Source organism: Haliaeetus albicilla, chromosome 16 (genome assembly GCF_947461875.1).
Source record: "Haliaeetus albicilla chromosome 16, bHalAlb1.1, whole genome shotgun sequence".
Classification (NCBI taxonomy): Eukaryota; Metazoa; Chordata; class Aves; order Accipitriformes; family Accipitridae; genus Haliaeetus; species Haliaeetus albicilla.
The window spans coordinates 20,731,463-20,749,153 of record NC_091498.1 but is presented as its reverse complement, the minus strand read 5'-3'; the positions used below and the strand labels follow the sequence as shown (position 1 = coordinate 20,749,153).

General features: G+C 35.9%; 1 protein-coding gene across 17 annotated transcripts in view; it reads left to right on the top strand.

The window, feature by feature from the left end:
• Nucleotides 1–11,440, top strand: part of SBF2 (SET binding factor 2) — a 289,338-nt gene extending 277,898 nt beyond the window's left edge. For 15 of the 17 annotated variants that reach the window (XM_069803834.1, XM_069803833.1, XM_069803831.1 and 12 more), the window contains 5 exons: nt 3,224–3,328; nt 5,353–5,546; nt 5,969–6,056; nt 8,418–8,549; nt 8,854–11,440. In XM_069803834.1, coding sequence (XP_069659935.1) covers nt 3,224–3,328; nt 5,353–5,546; nt 5,969–6,056; nt 8,418–8,549; nt 8,854–8,952 — 618 coding nt within the window. In that variant the 3' untranslated portion in view covers nt 8,953–11,440. The remainder of the gene's footprint in view (nt 1–3,223; nt 3,329–5,352; nt 5,547–5,968; nt 6,057–8,417; nt 8,550–8,853) is intronic. The other 2 variants (XM_069803842.1, XM_069803838.1) reach the window with 2 other exon arrangements.
• Nucleotides 11,441–17,691: the final 6,251 nt, after the last annotated feature.

The following is a 17,691-nucleotide window of genomic DNA, read 5'->3' as shown; positions in this document are numbered from 1 at the left end:
AGCCAAACTCTTTTCAGTGGTGCCCCATGACAGGACCAGAGGCAATGGGCACAAATTGAAACACGGGAGGTTCCATCTGAACGTCAGGAAACACTTTTTCACCGTGAGGGTGACCAAGCACTGGCACAGGTTGCCCAGAGAGGTTGTGGAGTTTCCATCCTTGGAGATACTCAAGAGCCATCTGGACACAGTCCTGGGCAACTGGCTCTGGGTGGCCCTGCTTCAGCAGGGGGGTTGGACCTGGCAACCTCCAGAGGTCACTTCCAACCTCAACCATTCTGTGATATATGCGTGGTTGCTGGTTGTATTAGAGGTAGTAATCTACCTATATTTCAGTGAAAATGCAAGTCAAATCCTTGACGGCAGACACATCTCCACTGTTTCCCACTAATTTGCTAATGTTCCTACACAGATATTCAGTCCCCATAATTCATCGGGAGTGGCTCGGATTCTGGTACTTTTAAGAATTGTGAGAGATGAACCTACATGTCCTATTCTTACAAATAAGCAGTTATATCACTTAACACTAGATGGTGATTGCTCAGAGAGAGGTTGGCAAATTCAAAGATGCCACTTCAGGATGCCAGTCACCCAACTCAACTCTGCCGTAAATATATGCCGTAAAGAACAAAAGTTATGTAAGGGGTCAATGAATAAACAGCAAAACAATAAAAATAGCACTTCTGATTGTGAGCTGTTTTATAACTTTAGGTTATGTACCAAAAAGGCTGATTCGTCAAAGTGGACCCTGAACCAAAAAGTTTTTCCAATTTTTGAACAACTAGTCATGTACAACTTGTTGCACACACAAGTCTGAACACTTGAAAGAGGCAGCAGTTCCATCACTGGATACGCATTCAGCATCTTTATGTCTGTAGTCAAAGTCTCAGGAGCCTTCTAGCTCAGGAGTTAAAGAGAAAATACTGACAAGGAAGGACTTCCAAAACAGGGTGCTCTGTCACAGTCAAGACAGTTCACTAGTGTAGAACTTTGTCCATATTGTTTTGTGTGTGCACAAACACATTGTGGATACAAAGGAGGTCATCAGTCTCCACAGTTCTGGAGTGTCTGCAGAGTTAACTCCTGTCTGTACCATTCAAATACTGCAAAGCAGATCACTTAGCAAATACAACTTTTGAAAGGCACAGTAATGCTAATTGCTTGTAATTACTAATTTCAGGAAATGGATATTCATACAATTGTATTTGTTGTAACCTTTCTTTTTATACACATTGACTCCTGCTCCCGTAAGTCTAGGCAACAGGAGTTGAACCAGAAAGATAAAATTTAAGGAATTTTCTTTCAAGGAAATGCAGCTATTCATAGTCCATTCCACATACAGAATGAAAAAAAATCTGATGTTTTCAGTAAAATTTAAAACTGAGGAGGCAAGAGTAAATCTTAGTGATTTATTGCCATGTAAGTTTTTTACATGGGGTTTATTAAAGGAGAATTTATTCCGAACTTTTCAAGTTATATATAGGAGATTGTTGAAAGTTTTTCATTTTAAGTCCTGGAAGCGCTACTCATTGTGGAGCCAGAAAAGAAGGAATGTGACCCAGTTGCTAAGTAACAAGTTTCAGTTACTTCCACATTCTGCAAAGAGAGACTCGTACTCAGAAGTCAAGACTGGGGCAGAAAGCGAATGATCAGATTAAAACCTGACTGACTTTTAGCACTGAAGAGCTGGTATCCTTTTGCAGCACTTTGGAAAGCCTTTTACATAAAAAGTCTGTGATAAATTGATTCATTCGCATGTATCCCATCAGGAAGTGTTTTACACTCAGCATTTTGAGAGAGGAACAAGTAATCTAGAGAAGCCTTTAGTCTGGCTTGTGTTCACCATTCCTTATTTTTGTGTCTACCTGTGAAGATACTCCAAACAAAACTATTCTGTTTTTTTTCTAGGCAGAGAGAGAGTCCCATAATATGTAATATATATGTGGCTTTCAGCAACCTTCAGTATTTAAAACTTCTGGTTTCATTCTTGCTGTTAAGCCAGATTTCTTATATTTAGTTTTACTTTTGAGTTTTCTAATTTACCTTCAGCAAGGAAGAGTTTGTAGAAATATTTTGTCCCTGTTAAACTGTCAAATACTGGCTTTTTTATTTTCACTTCAGAGTTCAAAATTCAGTTCAGGAGTTAATTTCCTGGTCAAAATGTTTTCTTACCTTAAAAATATAGTCATTTTCTGTAAGTCTTTCAATCAATAACAATTTCCTGAAGAAACTGTCATTCTAAAAGACCAGTAGGAGTTGGAGAATATTATGAAATCTACTTTAATCATTTGGTATAGTAGAAGTAAATAAAGTCAGAGACTTACTGTCTCTACTTTGAAAATAAATGTCTTGGGTTTTAGTTGGCTTTTATATAACATGGGAATTCTCTGTCCTACAGCAATTTTTTGTTCCATCATCAATTCTCAATTGGATTTGCAAAACTGAGTTTTTAATTTGATTTCATTAAGAATCAGATTTTCATAACAACACAGTTGTTGAAAGTAAAAATATAGAAAGGAAGCATGGCAGGGAATACGGACCACACATCAAAGTAATGACAAATGTATCAACAAGTGTTCACAAGCAAACATAAACTAATGAAATTGCCTCTTTTTACTTAACTTTGCATGCACTGTCTTATTAACAGGAAATAACCCTAACTGGAGGTTATCAACATAGGTCATATTCCCAAGTTCCACAACAAGAACATGTTGTTACAGTTTGGCATCCAAATTGAATAAATCTTTCTGTTTCATTTCCTTCTTTTATTACAGCTTTGTATCACATTTTATAAATGAGGGTAAATGTTAATATTGGCAATATATAATGTTGGTGTCACAGCACAGAATTTGTTCTTTGTAAATATTTTTATAAAATATGGCCTATCTTTATCATTGTTGTGTTTCTATTATGGCAATTGGTGTTGAGTTTTGTGTGTTGAGGAGAACTGGCAGAGAATTGAAAGCATAATGGCTCCTCCAACCTGTGACATGCAAGAAGAACGAGGTGGCTGGTGCTGTACTGGGTTGCCTTTGACTCCTGAGTCTGGCTGATTTCAGTTTATAGCTGGTTTGACAGAGGTTTTTGTACTTTACTGGGCAACATGGCCTAAAAGTTCCCTGTGTAAAAACATCGACAAGAAAATGGTTGTATAAAAATAATTGCCAGGAAGTGATGGGTTAGAAATGTTTATCCCTAAGAAAACCCTTGTTATTTATTTCAGGAGATCGAAAGGTTGGAAAGTAAATTAAATCAGAGCCCAGAAAGGTGGCAGCTTTTGTGGGAAAGGGTCAAAATGAATCTAAAGGATGACACCAGACAAGACAATGTAAGTAGTAAAAGAGCTCATCCAATAGAGTAATTCCATTCCTGCTATACAGGCTACCTTAGGCACTGACAAAATCACTGTATTTCTTGGAGTAAAATACTGCTTTCAAAAAATTAAATATGTTGTTCTAACCCATGATACTGGCTCTGTGTTTCTGCATGTAGAAAAATATATTTATACTTGTGCTATTTATCTAATTGCTTTTCCAGAGTAGATTAAGGCATACAGACAAAACGAGCATGAGCGTTTTACTAATACATAATTATATGATTTTATATATTTAAAAGATTCTTGAAGTACAAAAAACCTCAGTTCCTGAAAGTAGCCAAAAGGAAATCACAGCGTTTCAGAGATGAGTAAAGACATTTCTATGTCTAAATGGAATTTTGAAATTGTAGACTGTAGTAAAGGTAGGAAGTGTTCATGCTTGTGTTTCCAATTCTTGACTGCATGTCGTGGTTTAACTCCAGCCAGCAACTAAGCACCACACAGCCACTCACTCACTTCCCCCCACCCAGTGGGATGGGGCAGAGAATTGGGAAAAAAGTAAAACTCGTGGGTTGAGATAAGAATGGTTTAATAGAACAGAAAAGAAGAAAATAATAATGATAATAATAACAATATTAAAATGGCAATGATAATAATAAAAGAATTGGGATGTACAAAACAAGTGATGCACAATGCAATTGCTCACCACTCGCTGACCAGTGCCCAGTTAGTTCCCGAGCAGCGATCTGCACCCCCCAGGCCAACTCCCTCCAGTTTATATACTGGGCATGATGTCACATGGTATGGAATATCCCTTTGGCCAGTTTGGGTCAGCTGCCCTGGCTGTGTCCCCTCCCAACTTCTTGTGCCCCTCCAGCCTTCTTGCTGGCTGGGCATGAGAAGCTGAAAAATCCTTGACTTAGCATAAACACTGCTTAGCAACAACTGAAAACATCAGTGTGTTATGAACATTATTCTCATACTGAACCCAAAACATAACACTATACCAGCTACTAGAAAGAAAATTAACTCTATCCCAGCCAAAACCAGAACACCGCAGTAAAAAGAACTGCTGACAATATAGGTATTTTCTAAGTCAAAGGCTGCCTCTTTGCTATCTACATGCACTGGTAAGAATGTTAGATACTGCTTTTTGTGAGCTTTCCCTATAAACTTGGCACAGTGAGTTACCAGCTCAAGACTGTACCCTAACTCTTCATCTTCATGTGCTTGTTCAAATTTGCCAGCCTCTGCAATGGTTAGTCTGCAGCACTACTTTTTTATTTGTCCTTTGGTCTCAGGAAAGCAATATGCTTTATGTCTGTCAGAGTCATTCAAGTTCACTTTATACCCTAGACAAATTCAAGATGAAAAAAATTTTATCCTAGCAAAGCAGAGGATTTTTTTATTGAATTGGAAGCAGAAAAGAAAATGCAAGTATAAATATACCTGACATCAGTCTCCTGTCCTAGATGCTATTTAAGGGTTCTCAGATAAATGCAATAGCTAAGGGTCAACCACAAAGAACTCTCTCTCTAGGATGCTGTCATTTAGATTAAGACCAAATTCAGGATCCCTTTTGTTCCAGGTTGTTGAGATTCTGCTAAAATGATTTGGATCTATAATGTAGCTCTTGGAAACTGCACTCTTCTTCTTTCCTTCCTCCCTTCTCCCTTCTCCCTTCCCTTCCTTTTGGAATTAGGGAAATTTTTTGTATCCAAATGTCTGACTAGTTCTAGATGCTTCTGAGAAAGCAAGGGAAACATTGTTCAAGATTATGTCACTGGAATATACAAGGCTTTTCTGAAATACTGATTTCTCATGCCATGTGAACCCCTTTGCTTAAGAAATGCATTGAATTGCCATCCCTCTGACTTCTTTTCTGAGCACTGACTTGTATTATGAAGATTTTTTTTGGCCTCATAACAATTCACAACTTACATGTTGTACCGTGTATTACCTGTATAATGTTGAGACAGTCTCGCAATGGAAGGCATGTTGCGTTACCTTTTTTCTTTTATTTTCATCTTTTTTAGCTCCGGAGACATCCTTCTGGCTCCTCAGGGATGATGTCAGCTAATCTACATTCCTATCAAAAGAGGTCTTTGTTGGAAATACCTGACAGTGGGCTGGGTGAGGAACAGAGTGCAAGTATCTCTCCCTCTAATGGAGTAGATAGAAGAACAACGACGCTATACAATCATTTCACATCAAAGAATGATGAAAATAGGTAAACTGAATAACCAGAGTATTTATGAACCCTGTATTAGATTGGTACAAGTTTCTGCCTTAGGAAAAAAAATGAAATTTTCATAGGCACACAATGCTTTGCGACTACTTTATTCCTTCTTTGTGGTTTTAATTACGTTTAGTTGTCTTGATGTGTGGGCCTCATCTCCTAGCAGTATCTTTCAATCTTTCCATTTATATGCACTAGCAGATTGTAGCTGCACATTTAATGCATCGGAAGTACTGAAACAGTGTTTGTCAGTGTATCACAGTTACCAATAACTAAACTATTGGTTTAAAACCTATTTGTTATACTGCAGTTAAAGAAGTGTTTGAATATGTGTAGTCATTTGGGGGCTTTTATGTATCACCAGTATTCCTATTATGGAATTGCATGCCACTTGTATTTTCTGTACCTTTCAGATCTTTTGAAGGTACGCTATACAAAAGAGGAGCTTTACTAAAAGGTTGGAAACCTCGCTGGTTTGTGCTGGATGTGACAAAACACCAGGTAAAACCTTTTCAGATAATGGATTTTTTTATTACTAGTTTGCTGCTTTTTTATGTACTGGGTTTGTATAGATCTATTTTACAAATAATACTGATAATGATTATATTCAGATGCGATGTGTGTGTTATGTCACTATAGACCACATATCTATGTTTATCTTGTAGCTGATACAGCATTCTGAATGGACAGAGGCTTTTTAGTGTTTTGGGTTTTTTAAAACAGTGATAACTGTTTAGCATATAATCATAAAAGACTTCTTGGACTGGAAGTCATGCATTATTGTCTGGGCCCAAACATTTTTTGCCTGCTTCATACCTCAGGAAAAAAAAGCCAGGTAGTGCCTGAAGACATTTTCTGGGCATTGTGGTATACAAGCAATACAAGCTATTTTTCAAAGGACTGCTAACTCTAGAATGTCATTAAGCAACTAAGTGGTGAGCATAATTTGCCCTTTAATATGACCTCTTCAGTTTCTAAAAGAACTAAAAAGTCTTTCTGAACTAGAGAGTGAAAAACTTAGAAGGTATTTCCTAGAGTGCAATTGGGATGCTGAGAGCTAATATGGTAACTGACAGCAAGTTTAATTCAGGCATTCATGTTGAAACTGTAGTAGTTATTGTATGCTCAGTGTGTATTTTACAGTCTCTTTGTTCCTCAAGCATTTTGCCATAAACATTTTTCTTTGCAAATGAAAGGGCATTATATACTCTGGAAAATCATAATCTGAATTGCTTCAGCAGAAGAGTCCATTTACGTCACTTGACTTTTTAGTGTTCCTTCTGTTAATGTATATTTGAGAAAGCTGAGCTGGAATCTGTATTAAAGTCTTTTCAAATATGGAGAACAGGATCACAGATCGCTCTGAAATTAGTTTGAATTTTGTAAATGACTTAAGAGGAGTTAAAATTTAATCTCAAATCTGTATTTCTAAAAGTCCTGAAATGCCAAGTTCCTGATTGAACAATAATTTCAGGTGCCATATATAGGCGTATTTTAGATCAGTCATAGTGACGTAAATTTAGTAGCAAAATTATTCATAAATATTCTGACAAATCATTGTACAGCAAGGAGCACTAAAAACAGAGGAGCTCTATTGGTTTAAACATTTTACCCAATTTACAATGTATGCTGGAATTCTGCAGTGGAAATTTGTGGTCTCATGTACTTTAAATAATGTTCGGTCATCAGGCAGTAATCTTCATTGAGCCAAATATTCCACACAGTGTGGGGTTGTAACCTCTGAGACTCATGTATGCTTTTGTTCAAAAATATTAATTTATTGTAATCGATACACTTCAAAAAATATGTAATATAGATAAAGACAGTCATCTTTTTAAATGCTAAGTGAGGATTTCTAGATTAGTGTGGTAAAATACCAACAAATGTGCTGATTATACAGGAGAAAAGGTTCATTTTGCAGAGGAAGAAAATAGTTCTACATTTTTGATATAACCAAATATCCTCCTGAGTATCATAGATGTAGGAGTGATACAGGTCAGTCTTAGTTGGAATTCTGTTGTTTGACCTTGGCTGTGAAGGTTTGCTTTACTATTTTGCATTGGTTTATGGGGCAGGGGTTTTGGGTTTGGTTTGGTTTGGTTTGGTTTGGTTTTTAAAGCAAATATCAGATTTTCTTTTCTGGAACTTGTTTGCATATTGAAACTCAGTTTACAGAGCGGTTAACATTCATATCGAAGTATCTTTGCAAGGAGAAAAAAAAAAGCAAGTTTCATTCAACCACTAAGTGCAGTATAGGAAAATGTTTTCTATGTAGTTTATAATTATCTAAAATTATACTTAAAATTTTGCTGATCGTTTTAAATTCTTGAAATACAGAGAATAAGTGTTCTGTTAACTCCTTGGTGAAGTAAAGCTTTTGTGTTAGTTTCAACGTAATGAAGAGTGAAGAGGTGGTTTCTGTTAGAAAAACTGATACGGAATGCTGAATCCTAAAGACCAGGTTCTGCTTTCATCCTTCACAAGTCCTCTGCCCAGAAGCAATGCGTGACTATTTGAAGCTTCTCTGCTCTGAAACTCTGAAAAATGCTCCTCCTCCAACTCCATGTCTGCACAGCAGCAGATGGTGGAGACTTTGCTATTACCCAGAGATACCAAATAGAGGACTGGGCAGTTAAGGGCTAGCACCAGTCCCACCATTTTGCATATACCAAATCTATGGTTTCTGTCAGTTGTGTCTTAGAAATTTCTCCATGTCTGATGTCCTCAGGTCCTAAAAATATTTGTGCCTCCCTTCCTTACCACTCCATGCCCCCAGGTTGTATCCAGAAAAAGGGAGGAAGAAGTGAAAGGTCCATCTAAATAGCATACTTGGATTTATTTTTTTTTTCTCTTGTGCTCTAGCTGAGATACTATGATTCTGGTGAGGATACAAGCTGTAAGGGACACATAGACCTCGCAGAAGTAGAAACTGTGATTCCTGCTTCTCCAACAATTGGTGCCCCAAAACATGCAAGTGAAAAAGCATTTTTTGATGTAAGTATATCTTGGTTTTACTTGATCTTTATGTGAAACTTTCTTTTCTTGGTGTGTTTAACCTACTCCTTTCAGTCCTGCTGGAAGGTGTGAGCTAGGAAGGAGCCATCATGCCAACTCAAGACAAAAAGTTTTTACACAGCTAGCATCTGGCCCTCACTTTCAACAGCAGAAATGCAAAAAATGTTACACTCGGACCCAATTAGTACATTGAGTATTCCAGTTTAAAGTAAGGTTTGCAAATTTCTTTTTCTATTTTGTGTGTTGACTTGTCTGTCTTAATGTTCTTATTTTTCCTTTGCAGTTGAAGACAAATAAACGTGTATACAATTTTTGTGCCCAAGATGCACAGAGTGCTCAACAATGGATGGATAGGATCCAGAGTTGCATTTCAGATGCTTAGAAAGGAAAAACGTTCCATAATAAAGACACGTTTAAAGCACCTCTTCCTGTAAGAAGCTACGTTCTGAAATGTTACTGACAGACAACCAGCCTTCTTTACATTTCAAGCGTAAAAGTTCATAATATGCTAAAGTTCCTTTTCTGTTTAATAATTATACCACTGTAACTGCTTTTTTTTTCTGCAGGAAGGAGTTTGAAAAATAATAATCCATTTATCCTGAATTTTCACTTTCTTCAGTACAATTCCTAGGTGTAAAAGTGGACTGTATTTGCACTATCATCTAATCCTGGTTTTCTCATTTCAGAGCTATTCTGTTAGGAAACCTGTCCAAAGGAAATTGTAGAAATTTTCCCTCCAACAGGATATGTATTTTCACTTTATTTATATTTTTAAGCAGAATGTTCTTATTTCCAAGCTAGTCATGAATAAGAGGGAACATGTCTACAATTCCTAAAAATAAATAAAGAAATGAAGCTTGTGAGTCCAGTGACATGTATATCAGGTTGCCAATGTTTATAGACAGTTGATATTTTTAAAGACCAAAAAGTGAAATTGCCCCATACCAGACTTTCAAGTGTCTTCTCAGTGTGTAGGTCATTCTCTAATCTTGTGCTCTACTGAGTGCTTCTGCAATGTTGTTATGGAATTTCAAATTCTAGGGATTATCTGAAGATCATAACACTTTTATTTTAGATTCTGTTTGCAATTACAATGGGATAAATGAAAGAAAACTGGCTGACGCTATCCAGGAGAAATGGAAAACAACAAACTAGGAATTCAGTAGAAGGAAGATCTCTTATGTGTGAGTTGTATATGTTAATTTATATGCTGTTCTGCTCACTGTAAAATAAAAAATAACAAACATGATAATGCACTAAACAATGAAGCAAGCACTTGCACTGAAATCTTTAAAATGCAGACATTTTGCAGGACAGAGGTAAGTTATTTATAGCAGAACAATACTAGCTAGTTAACAACATTTACAGATATTAAATATGTACATAATCAGGTTTGATGTGTCGTGATTTGATACTTTTTAAACATTTTTTGCACATGAATTGGAAGACTGTTTATAGATTTTTACATTTGATAAAATTGTGTTTGTTCAGCTTAAAATCCTGGCGAAACATTTTTAATAGCCCCAAATTAGTAGAAATTTTACAGTCTACAAATAGCGATGACATTGAGTAGAGTATGTAGGTAATTAAGCCATTGTTTTTATTTTGAAATGTTAATATGTTAAATAGCACACTAATACTACAAAAGGTTTGTATATATGATTCACTATTTTCTCATTTTTCCAGATGTTCTGCTTGTAATTTAATGTCAGCCTAACTAAACTGACTATACTTATAAGATTTTTCAGTTATTAAATTGTTTGTGGGTTTTTTATAACTAATGTATTTTGTCAGAAAGGAACATAAATTTCTCACCACACACAATAGGAAATGCAGCTGGTTTTAATGCATTTGCAATTTCAAAACAAAAATATGAAGGATTTTTCTAGCATTTTCAATTGACAAATTTTCACCTGTGACAATGGTGTTTGCACATTTGTATTTTTCTTTGTATATGAAGTACTTTTATATGTACTTTGTAAAATACTGATCCTGTTCTTAGGCTACATGAAAATACACATACCACTGCTTATTTTGTAACTAGTTAATTTTAACTCTTGTATGTTATGTGATATATGTATGCTAGCCATCTTGTAATAAATACACTTCTTAAGGAAAAGTAAAACCTTTCCTTGTACTGTAAAAGAGAAAAAAGCAAGACCCACGTGTTGAAATATTTCCACAGGCACAAGACAAATCCTTAATTTACTCTGTATTAAGAATAGTGGGTGTATTAAAAACTATGTGGTCTTTTGTATACTTGTAAATATTCATACATAAAAGTTGCACTTGAGCATCCTTAACTCAAACACTTGTCAACAGTAACACTAAAGACTAAAGAAATCAGAATTTAAAGCAAAATTATCATTCTAACAAGGCTCAATGTATAGCCTTTACTAAAAGGCTGAATACATATAATGTTCATACTAAGTCATTGAATAATGATGTTAAATATATTTTTTTATTAAAAAATCCTATATGGTATCACAACATAAATCAACTGCATACTTTCACCCTGAAATGTATCTCACTCATTTATATCACCTTATGCAAAAATTATCTAGTTCATAAGAAGTAAAATATAAAAAATGACAAGGTCTTACTTGAGAATGTGCATCTAAATTGAATTAGTGAGTGTAGTGTGGGATAGCAGAGTTAAAATGGAAAGGGAATGTGTGACGGAGGTAGGGGACCTGTGACAATTCTTGGATGCTGTGGTGCTTAGATGATAAGGTTTGCATATTGAGCTTGGCATGGATGCTAATGTTGCCTTAAATGTTGATCTCAATTTTTTAGTGTCTGTATCGATGGAAAATGGACTTGAGCAACTTAACTTAAAAATATCCAAATAAAAGCTGAAATGAGATGTATTATATTTGTGGTGTTTGTATAAGGAACATACAAAGGAACAGTAGGCGTAGGCTCTTGGTGTGAAGACACATAGTTTGCAGTGTCCCTGAGGGTCTCGTCTATACAAAATGAAGATTCAAACAGAGACTTAGAGGAAATGTGGAGAAATTAGTATAGCATAAGCTACAGGGTTTGTCATTGTGTTTAAGTTGTGGCAGCAGAAGTAGAGAATTAGGAACAGAGAATTTGCTTGGGAAATATTCTGTGTATAAAGGGACCCATCTTCATATTCTATGAAAATTTTCCAGAAGAAGGAACCCATCCAGGAGCTGGGGATGAGGTAAACATGTGCTCCCTCTGGTGTGTCGTATTGATATTCCCTTACTGTGTATCATAACATTCCTGCTGTGGAAAAGAGAATTATCAGGGGTTTTACATAAGGGAAGAAGATTGCTTGCCCTTCTCTGTGTTGAGTAACAAAATGCCCACATCATAGGTGATGGGATGAACTGAGTTTAAGTTGTGAAGAGTTGTTACTGGTATATTATATTAGTAATTTCTCTTTCCTATCTAACATAGAAGTATTTTCTATAAAAGTCCTTACTTTTGATGGAACTTTATAATTAATATACCAGATAATAAAATACTTAGCATGCCACATGTGTGGGTCACTGGTTATGTAATAATACACAAACAGCTAACAGACCCAGGAACAAATGTTCAAAATTTTGTATCACATCCCACACACATTATTTGTATCTGATATTTTGTGAATTGCAGACATGACAAAAATGTGGTGATCTTGTCCAAATACTGTCATTTTGCCTTTTCATTCTGTAATATTCTTGGAGTATGTCTAAGTGGCTGCACCACATTTCTCATTTTTCGTATCCATGATCATCCAAATATTTTGTCTGTTCATGATTATCCTGTGGTTGCTTTGGGGAGTCAGAAAACTGAAATGAATCTACCAGTTCCCCAGTTATGCTAAAGTTCATGCTGAGTATCACTGTCGCACCTACTTTCTGGGGTTTTGTCTGTATTCAATCAGTTTCTTCCCAAATTTTGGCTACTGTGCAAGCCCAGAGCAGTATTAGTATCCACATTCTCATTTAGGAATTTTTCATCTTTGAGTTTTTTCACATACAACTTTTTCTTAATTGACTGTCAAATAAGGATGCTGCAAGTTCACTAGTGTTTCCTCTTTACTTCCTAGTCCAGCTAGCCTCTCAAAGGAGTGGATTACTAATACAAATATTTCTGATAAGAATTGTTTTTGTGTTTCTTTTTGCATAATACAAAATCTCCAAAGACTAATTTTACCTTTTTTTATTTTTCTGCTGTAGACCTTTCCAGTCTAAGCTGATATGACTTTTCACCCAAAGGGACTCTTAAGTTCTTTAATTCACTACTCTTTAAGATTGTAAGAGCAAATCAATTAAGTGTAATCAACTACGGCTACCATCTTTATCCACAATCACACTCCAGTAATTAAAACCCAGATACTAACTTCCCTTCTTACCACTGACAGTGGTGGAAGTTTCTCCTTCATCACAAGACTGCCCGTCAAGAGCTGAAGGGACTGAACGCTGATGTCATTTCTGGTTTAGCAAGCAAGTATGAAATAAACACAGCTTTTAATGAGTTGAGTTTGTCATAATGCTCACCTGAGTCATTCCTGAGAAGACAAAGAGTCTTTCTTAAACTGAGATATCTGATTTCATATGTGGACTCTGTATGTTACTCCTAGAAAGTTCTCAAAACCCAATCTTGGAACAAAAGGTAAAAGCTGTATTTTAAAGGCAGACTCTCCAACATAATTTATTTGTTTATACCTTGATGTCTATGCAGACCCTACAAACCAGGAGATGTGCTAGTGGCAGCTGAATTATAATTCCAGATTGCTAGTCATATCTAGCCAAAATACTGTCTTTCTTATCTTGTTCATGGTGGTCTAATCTGTTCTAACCTAATCTCTGCTTCTCTAAAATATTGCTTGTTGTCAACATCCAATGGGAGATTACATTTTGTCCAGTTTCACGTTGCACCATATAGTTCAAGAATCTTCCTTTCTCTTCAAATTTTGTTTACATGTCAGAATTTGCATATTTATGAATAGGAAAGTTGCTTGATTGTGGCAAGTTTACTGTTGCTGTTTTCCGTTGTCTACTCTTCAGTAAAGATGTTTTGTTTGTGTCTTCTAGGAGATTCATAAAGAGCCTATAGTTTTATCTGTAAGATAGGCAATAATAGAAGATGGAAATAGTTAGGCTAAAAGGACCACAGTGATATCCTGGAACGAGACACAAAGGTAGGAGTTGTTTCAGGTATTGAATAGTCCTCCTTCCTGCCCTCGGAAGGAGGAGGAGAATCTGAGGCATAGTCTTGGTTTATTTTAAGATTTATTTATTGATGTCTTATTTGTCAATGTATATTGACAAAATATCAATGTATGCATTGTTTAATTCATTTCTCTCACTGTTCAACTCAGTAAGGATTCTTATATTTCAGAACCACTCAGCCTGTCACCAAATAGGATCTCCAAAACTTGTAGTGTCCCTTTGTGTTAGAAGTCTCCATTAACTGTCCAAATTTCACACTAGGTACAACATCCCTGTTTAATGATGGACTGATGAGACTGCTTTGAATTTGACACCCAGGATGAGTATTCTGTGCAAATGGTTTCTTAATAAGGACAAATTATCAGGTAGCTCAAGAAACAAGCATCACACTGACAGCACTGAGGGCTTTGCCAGTTTACACTGGCTGTGGACCATCTTCATTAGTAATGCCAGTGAGTTAAAAATTCTATTCATGTCAAGACATCCAGTAAGTTCAAAATGATAACTTCATAAAATTGTGTATAATTATGAATTAATATAGTAAGCTACAGTACAGGTACAATCACTCTCATATTTAAATACCTAAATGTTCAGGTTTTGCATATGTTGCATTGGGTTTTTGCCATCACAATAGTTAAAACTTTGATTTTTATTTCTGCTGTGCTCACATTATCACTGGCAAATATTTTAATGCAATAGTTGAAGCAAATCCTTACACTAACATTTTTAAATCAAAAATACTTACATTGTTTAGTATAAAGCATTCAAATCTTTGCAGTGTTTCATGCAGGCAAATGATTTAGGATTGGAATGTCGAAAAAAACATTGGAGAGTTCATGATGCAATTACCATTGAATTTTCATGAAGTTGGACAGGCTGTTTCTCTGACATGCCTTTAAGATATTTTTCTTTATGATATTATTTTTAAATTTTCAAAGAGCTTTTATTTAAAATAAACAGCTTGCTCCTAGTGCCTCCTGAATTAAGATTGCCAGTAATTTATGTACTGTTATGCTTTCCTTACTTTACTCAAAACAACTAGTTTTCTTCATCTTTAGAACTGTTTTCTGACAAAAGAAAAAGTCAAAATTTAAGTCAAAATTAACTTGTCTTCTTCCACTTCAAGCACCTCACTCAAAGGAAAGCTTGCAGTAAGTCTCCTTTTCTGGTATGAGCATGTAGCAATGCCTGAAAACCTGGAAAATATCCCATCAAGTGATAATGAACCAGAGCCAGGAATAAATTGAAGAGTTAGTTATGGTATGTAGAATCGTGTCATTGACCACTGTGTGTATTATGTACATTAGCAGTGCCAGGACAGGCTATAGGTCTTACTACAATTTCAGAAAGTATCATACTGTTGCTACAGCAATCAGACATGTTTGTAACCCTAAAATAGTTAAGCTTTGTATCCTCTTCTTCCTGCAGAAAATAGCCTTCTGAGACTTTGTCTCTTTAGTGACACAAATTTCTGTAGAGAAAATACTTTTTAAGATAAACTCATTTTTATCTATTATTATTTCAGTTCTTAAAACTACACAGCTGACCACACAGTGGCATATGTGACAAGTTTCTCAGCCTAGGAATAAAAAACAAACATGTAGCTATTTCCTATTATACTGAATGTGGTTTTAGTTCAAAGAACACTGCACACAGATTTTTGTCATGCAAGCAGATTTTCCATTTTTGCTATCAAAACTAAATATTGCTGTCAATAAGGTCATGTATACTGTAGCAACTTGCTATGGACTACCACAACATTTTTTAGCTGTTGTCAGAGAGGCCTCAGTTTAAAAATATTTCTCCCCTGTCCCAGGTCACTGCATGCATGTTGCCTTATGATATTCACATATTTCCTGAAAACACAGTTCTGTGCAACTTCACGACTTTTTCTTTTCTCAGACCTGTTCACCATTTGACAGCGAAACATTATGCATATTTAAGTTGCTTTAAATTAAATTCATATAATACTTGAGATAAGGACAGCTTTCCTTATTTGATGATGGTATCTCAAGACAACTTGATAACTTTATTTGAAAAATGAGTATGTGCAGCCAAAACAGACAGAGATCCTTCAGTTTATCTTGGGATTCCAACCCATTGATTTCTTTTAATTTTCATTATTAGTCTGAGTTACATGAAAGTGTAGTGAGGCCTTCAGTGACACTTGCAATGATAAGTGACTGTATTACTACTCTCATTGGTGTATATTAGAAGTTAGGGGTTTAGATTAACCTTTGTATAGATTTTCTTCTCACCAAGCCAGGATGAACAGAGATTATGAAGACTATGGACGTTAAAAAGTAGAGAGATGCAGGGGAAAAGCAAGCCCTGGCTGGTAGTGCCTAACATAGCAATGAGTCGATGCCAGTGCAAGAGATCAAAATAACACATGTAAGCAGCTTAGTGCATATTCACCTATTGGACAGATGATCAAAGAATCAGAAAGGAACAAGGCAGGTATCTGTGACAGAGCGGAGTGTAGGAAAGCTCATACTGCGAATGGGAAGAATTGCAGGTAAGCAGGCCATGAAACTGGATCCCATACACCCACATCTCCAGTAGCAAAGGAAGACTTCTTATCTCCTTTGCTTTCCTCTGAGCAGTTGCATTATCTGTTCACCAAAATCTCCCTCTATACTTGTCTCACTCCCTGTTTTGTGTTTTTGACCTGTACTTGTCTGATCTTGTCTAAATTTAGATTAGAACTTTTTGAGAAGCAGAGATGATCAAGGTTAACTTGTTCCCTAGAGTTGCCTAGAATACTTGCAGGTGCTGTGATATAATTAAAGCCAAAAGGGAAAGAGACTTCGTTTTTCAAAGTGCTCTGAAACTAGTGGCTAAATCAAGTTGTACATCTATATTTTAGAACTTCGGGGTGTAGGGGAACAGGGTTGGTGATTGAGTTTGGTCTGCCATAAGGGGTAAGGGGCCAGTTCGTAAAACTGGATCTGAGCCTGGATTTCAAACACTCTCAGCATTTGACATGTGATTATCGCTCTTTGGAATTAGATTTAGCAGCACTGAGGATAGAGGTTAACGTGAAGCCAACATCAAGTATGCTGAACTCTGGTCATTGAAAATACCATTGCTAATATTACTGTAAGTGTATTTCCAGTAGAACATCACAGCTTTGTTTATCAAATGCAGACTTAGCCAAATTATTATCAGCTGCTGGAGATGGGTACAAAGGATTCACTGTCAAGTCTCTATTTCAATTTCCAAATTTGGGCCATTCTTTCCATGATGTAACATACTTATCTGTTATATGGATATTCTCAAATGTGGAATAATTAATAGTATAGAATTTTATCCATATAGTAGAATATGGATGCCTTTGCTTAATGTTTGTTGCTTTAACCAAAACAATTTAGTTATAGATTTTCTTGCACTTTCTTCAATGTAGCTGAGCATGAGCTACTGTCAGAGACAGCACAGAAGGCAAAATGGACCAGTGGGCTGACCAAAAATTGCTAATACAATGCTGCATCCTATTACTAGAGTAATTATTGCTAATATTATTTTGAGCTATTACATAATTAATATTATTTCCTGTAAGAATGAGATAATTCCTAGCAGTCTGAAACACAAACAGCATACCTAAACCAGTCTCCTTTGATGCATATACTGAATGTTTTTCAACCAGAAACCACACAGCAAACACACCTGTTCCATTTTATGTGCATAGGGAAGAAGCAAAACATAGAATTGATATGACAGTAAAAGTGGGCCCAAATATCGCTCATCGGTGCTATTAAATACTTGAGGAAAGTAACACTACTTAGAACTGTTACCTTTGCTCCTCTTGAAGGAACTTGTTAGGTAACATAACCACTTAATTTTTGGTAGACTGCTAATAGGTAGTTAAAACAAACCTGAGCTTTTGCTATGTTAAGTAAAGCTGTTCCTTTTAAAGACACAAGCACAGT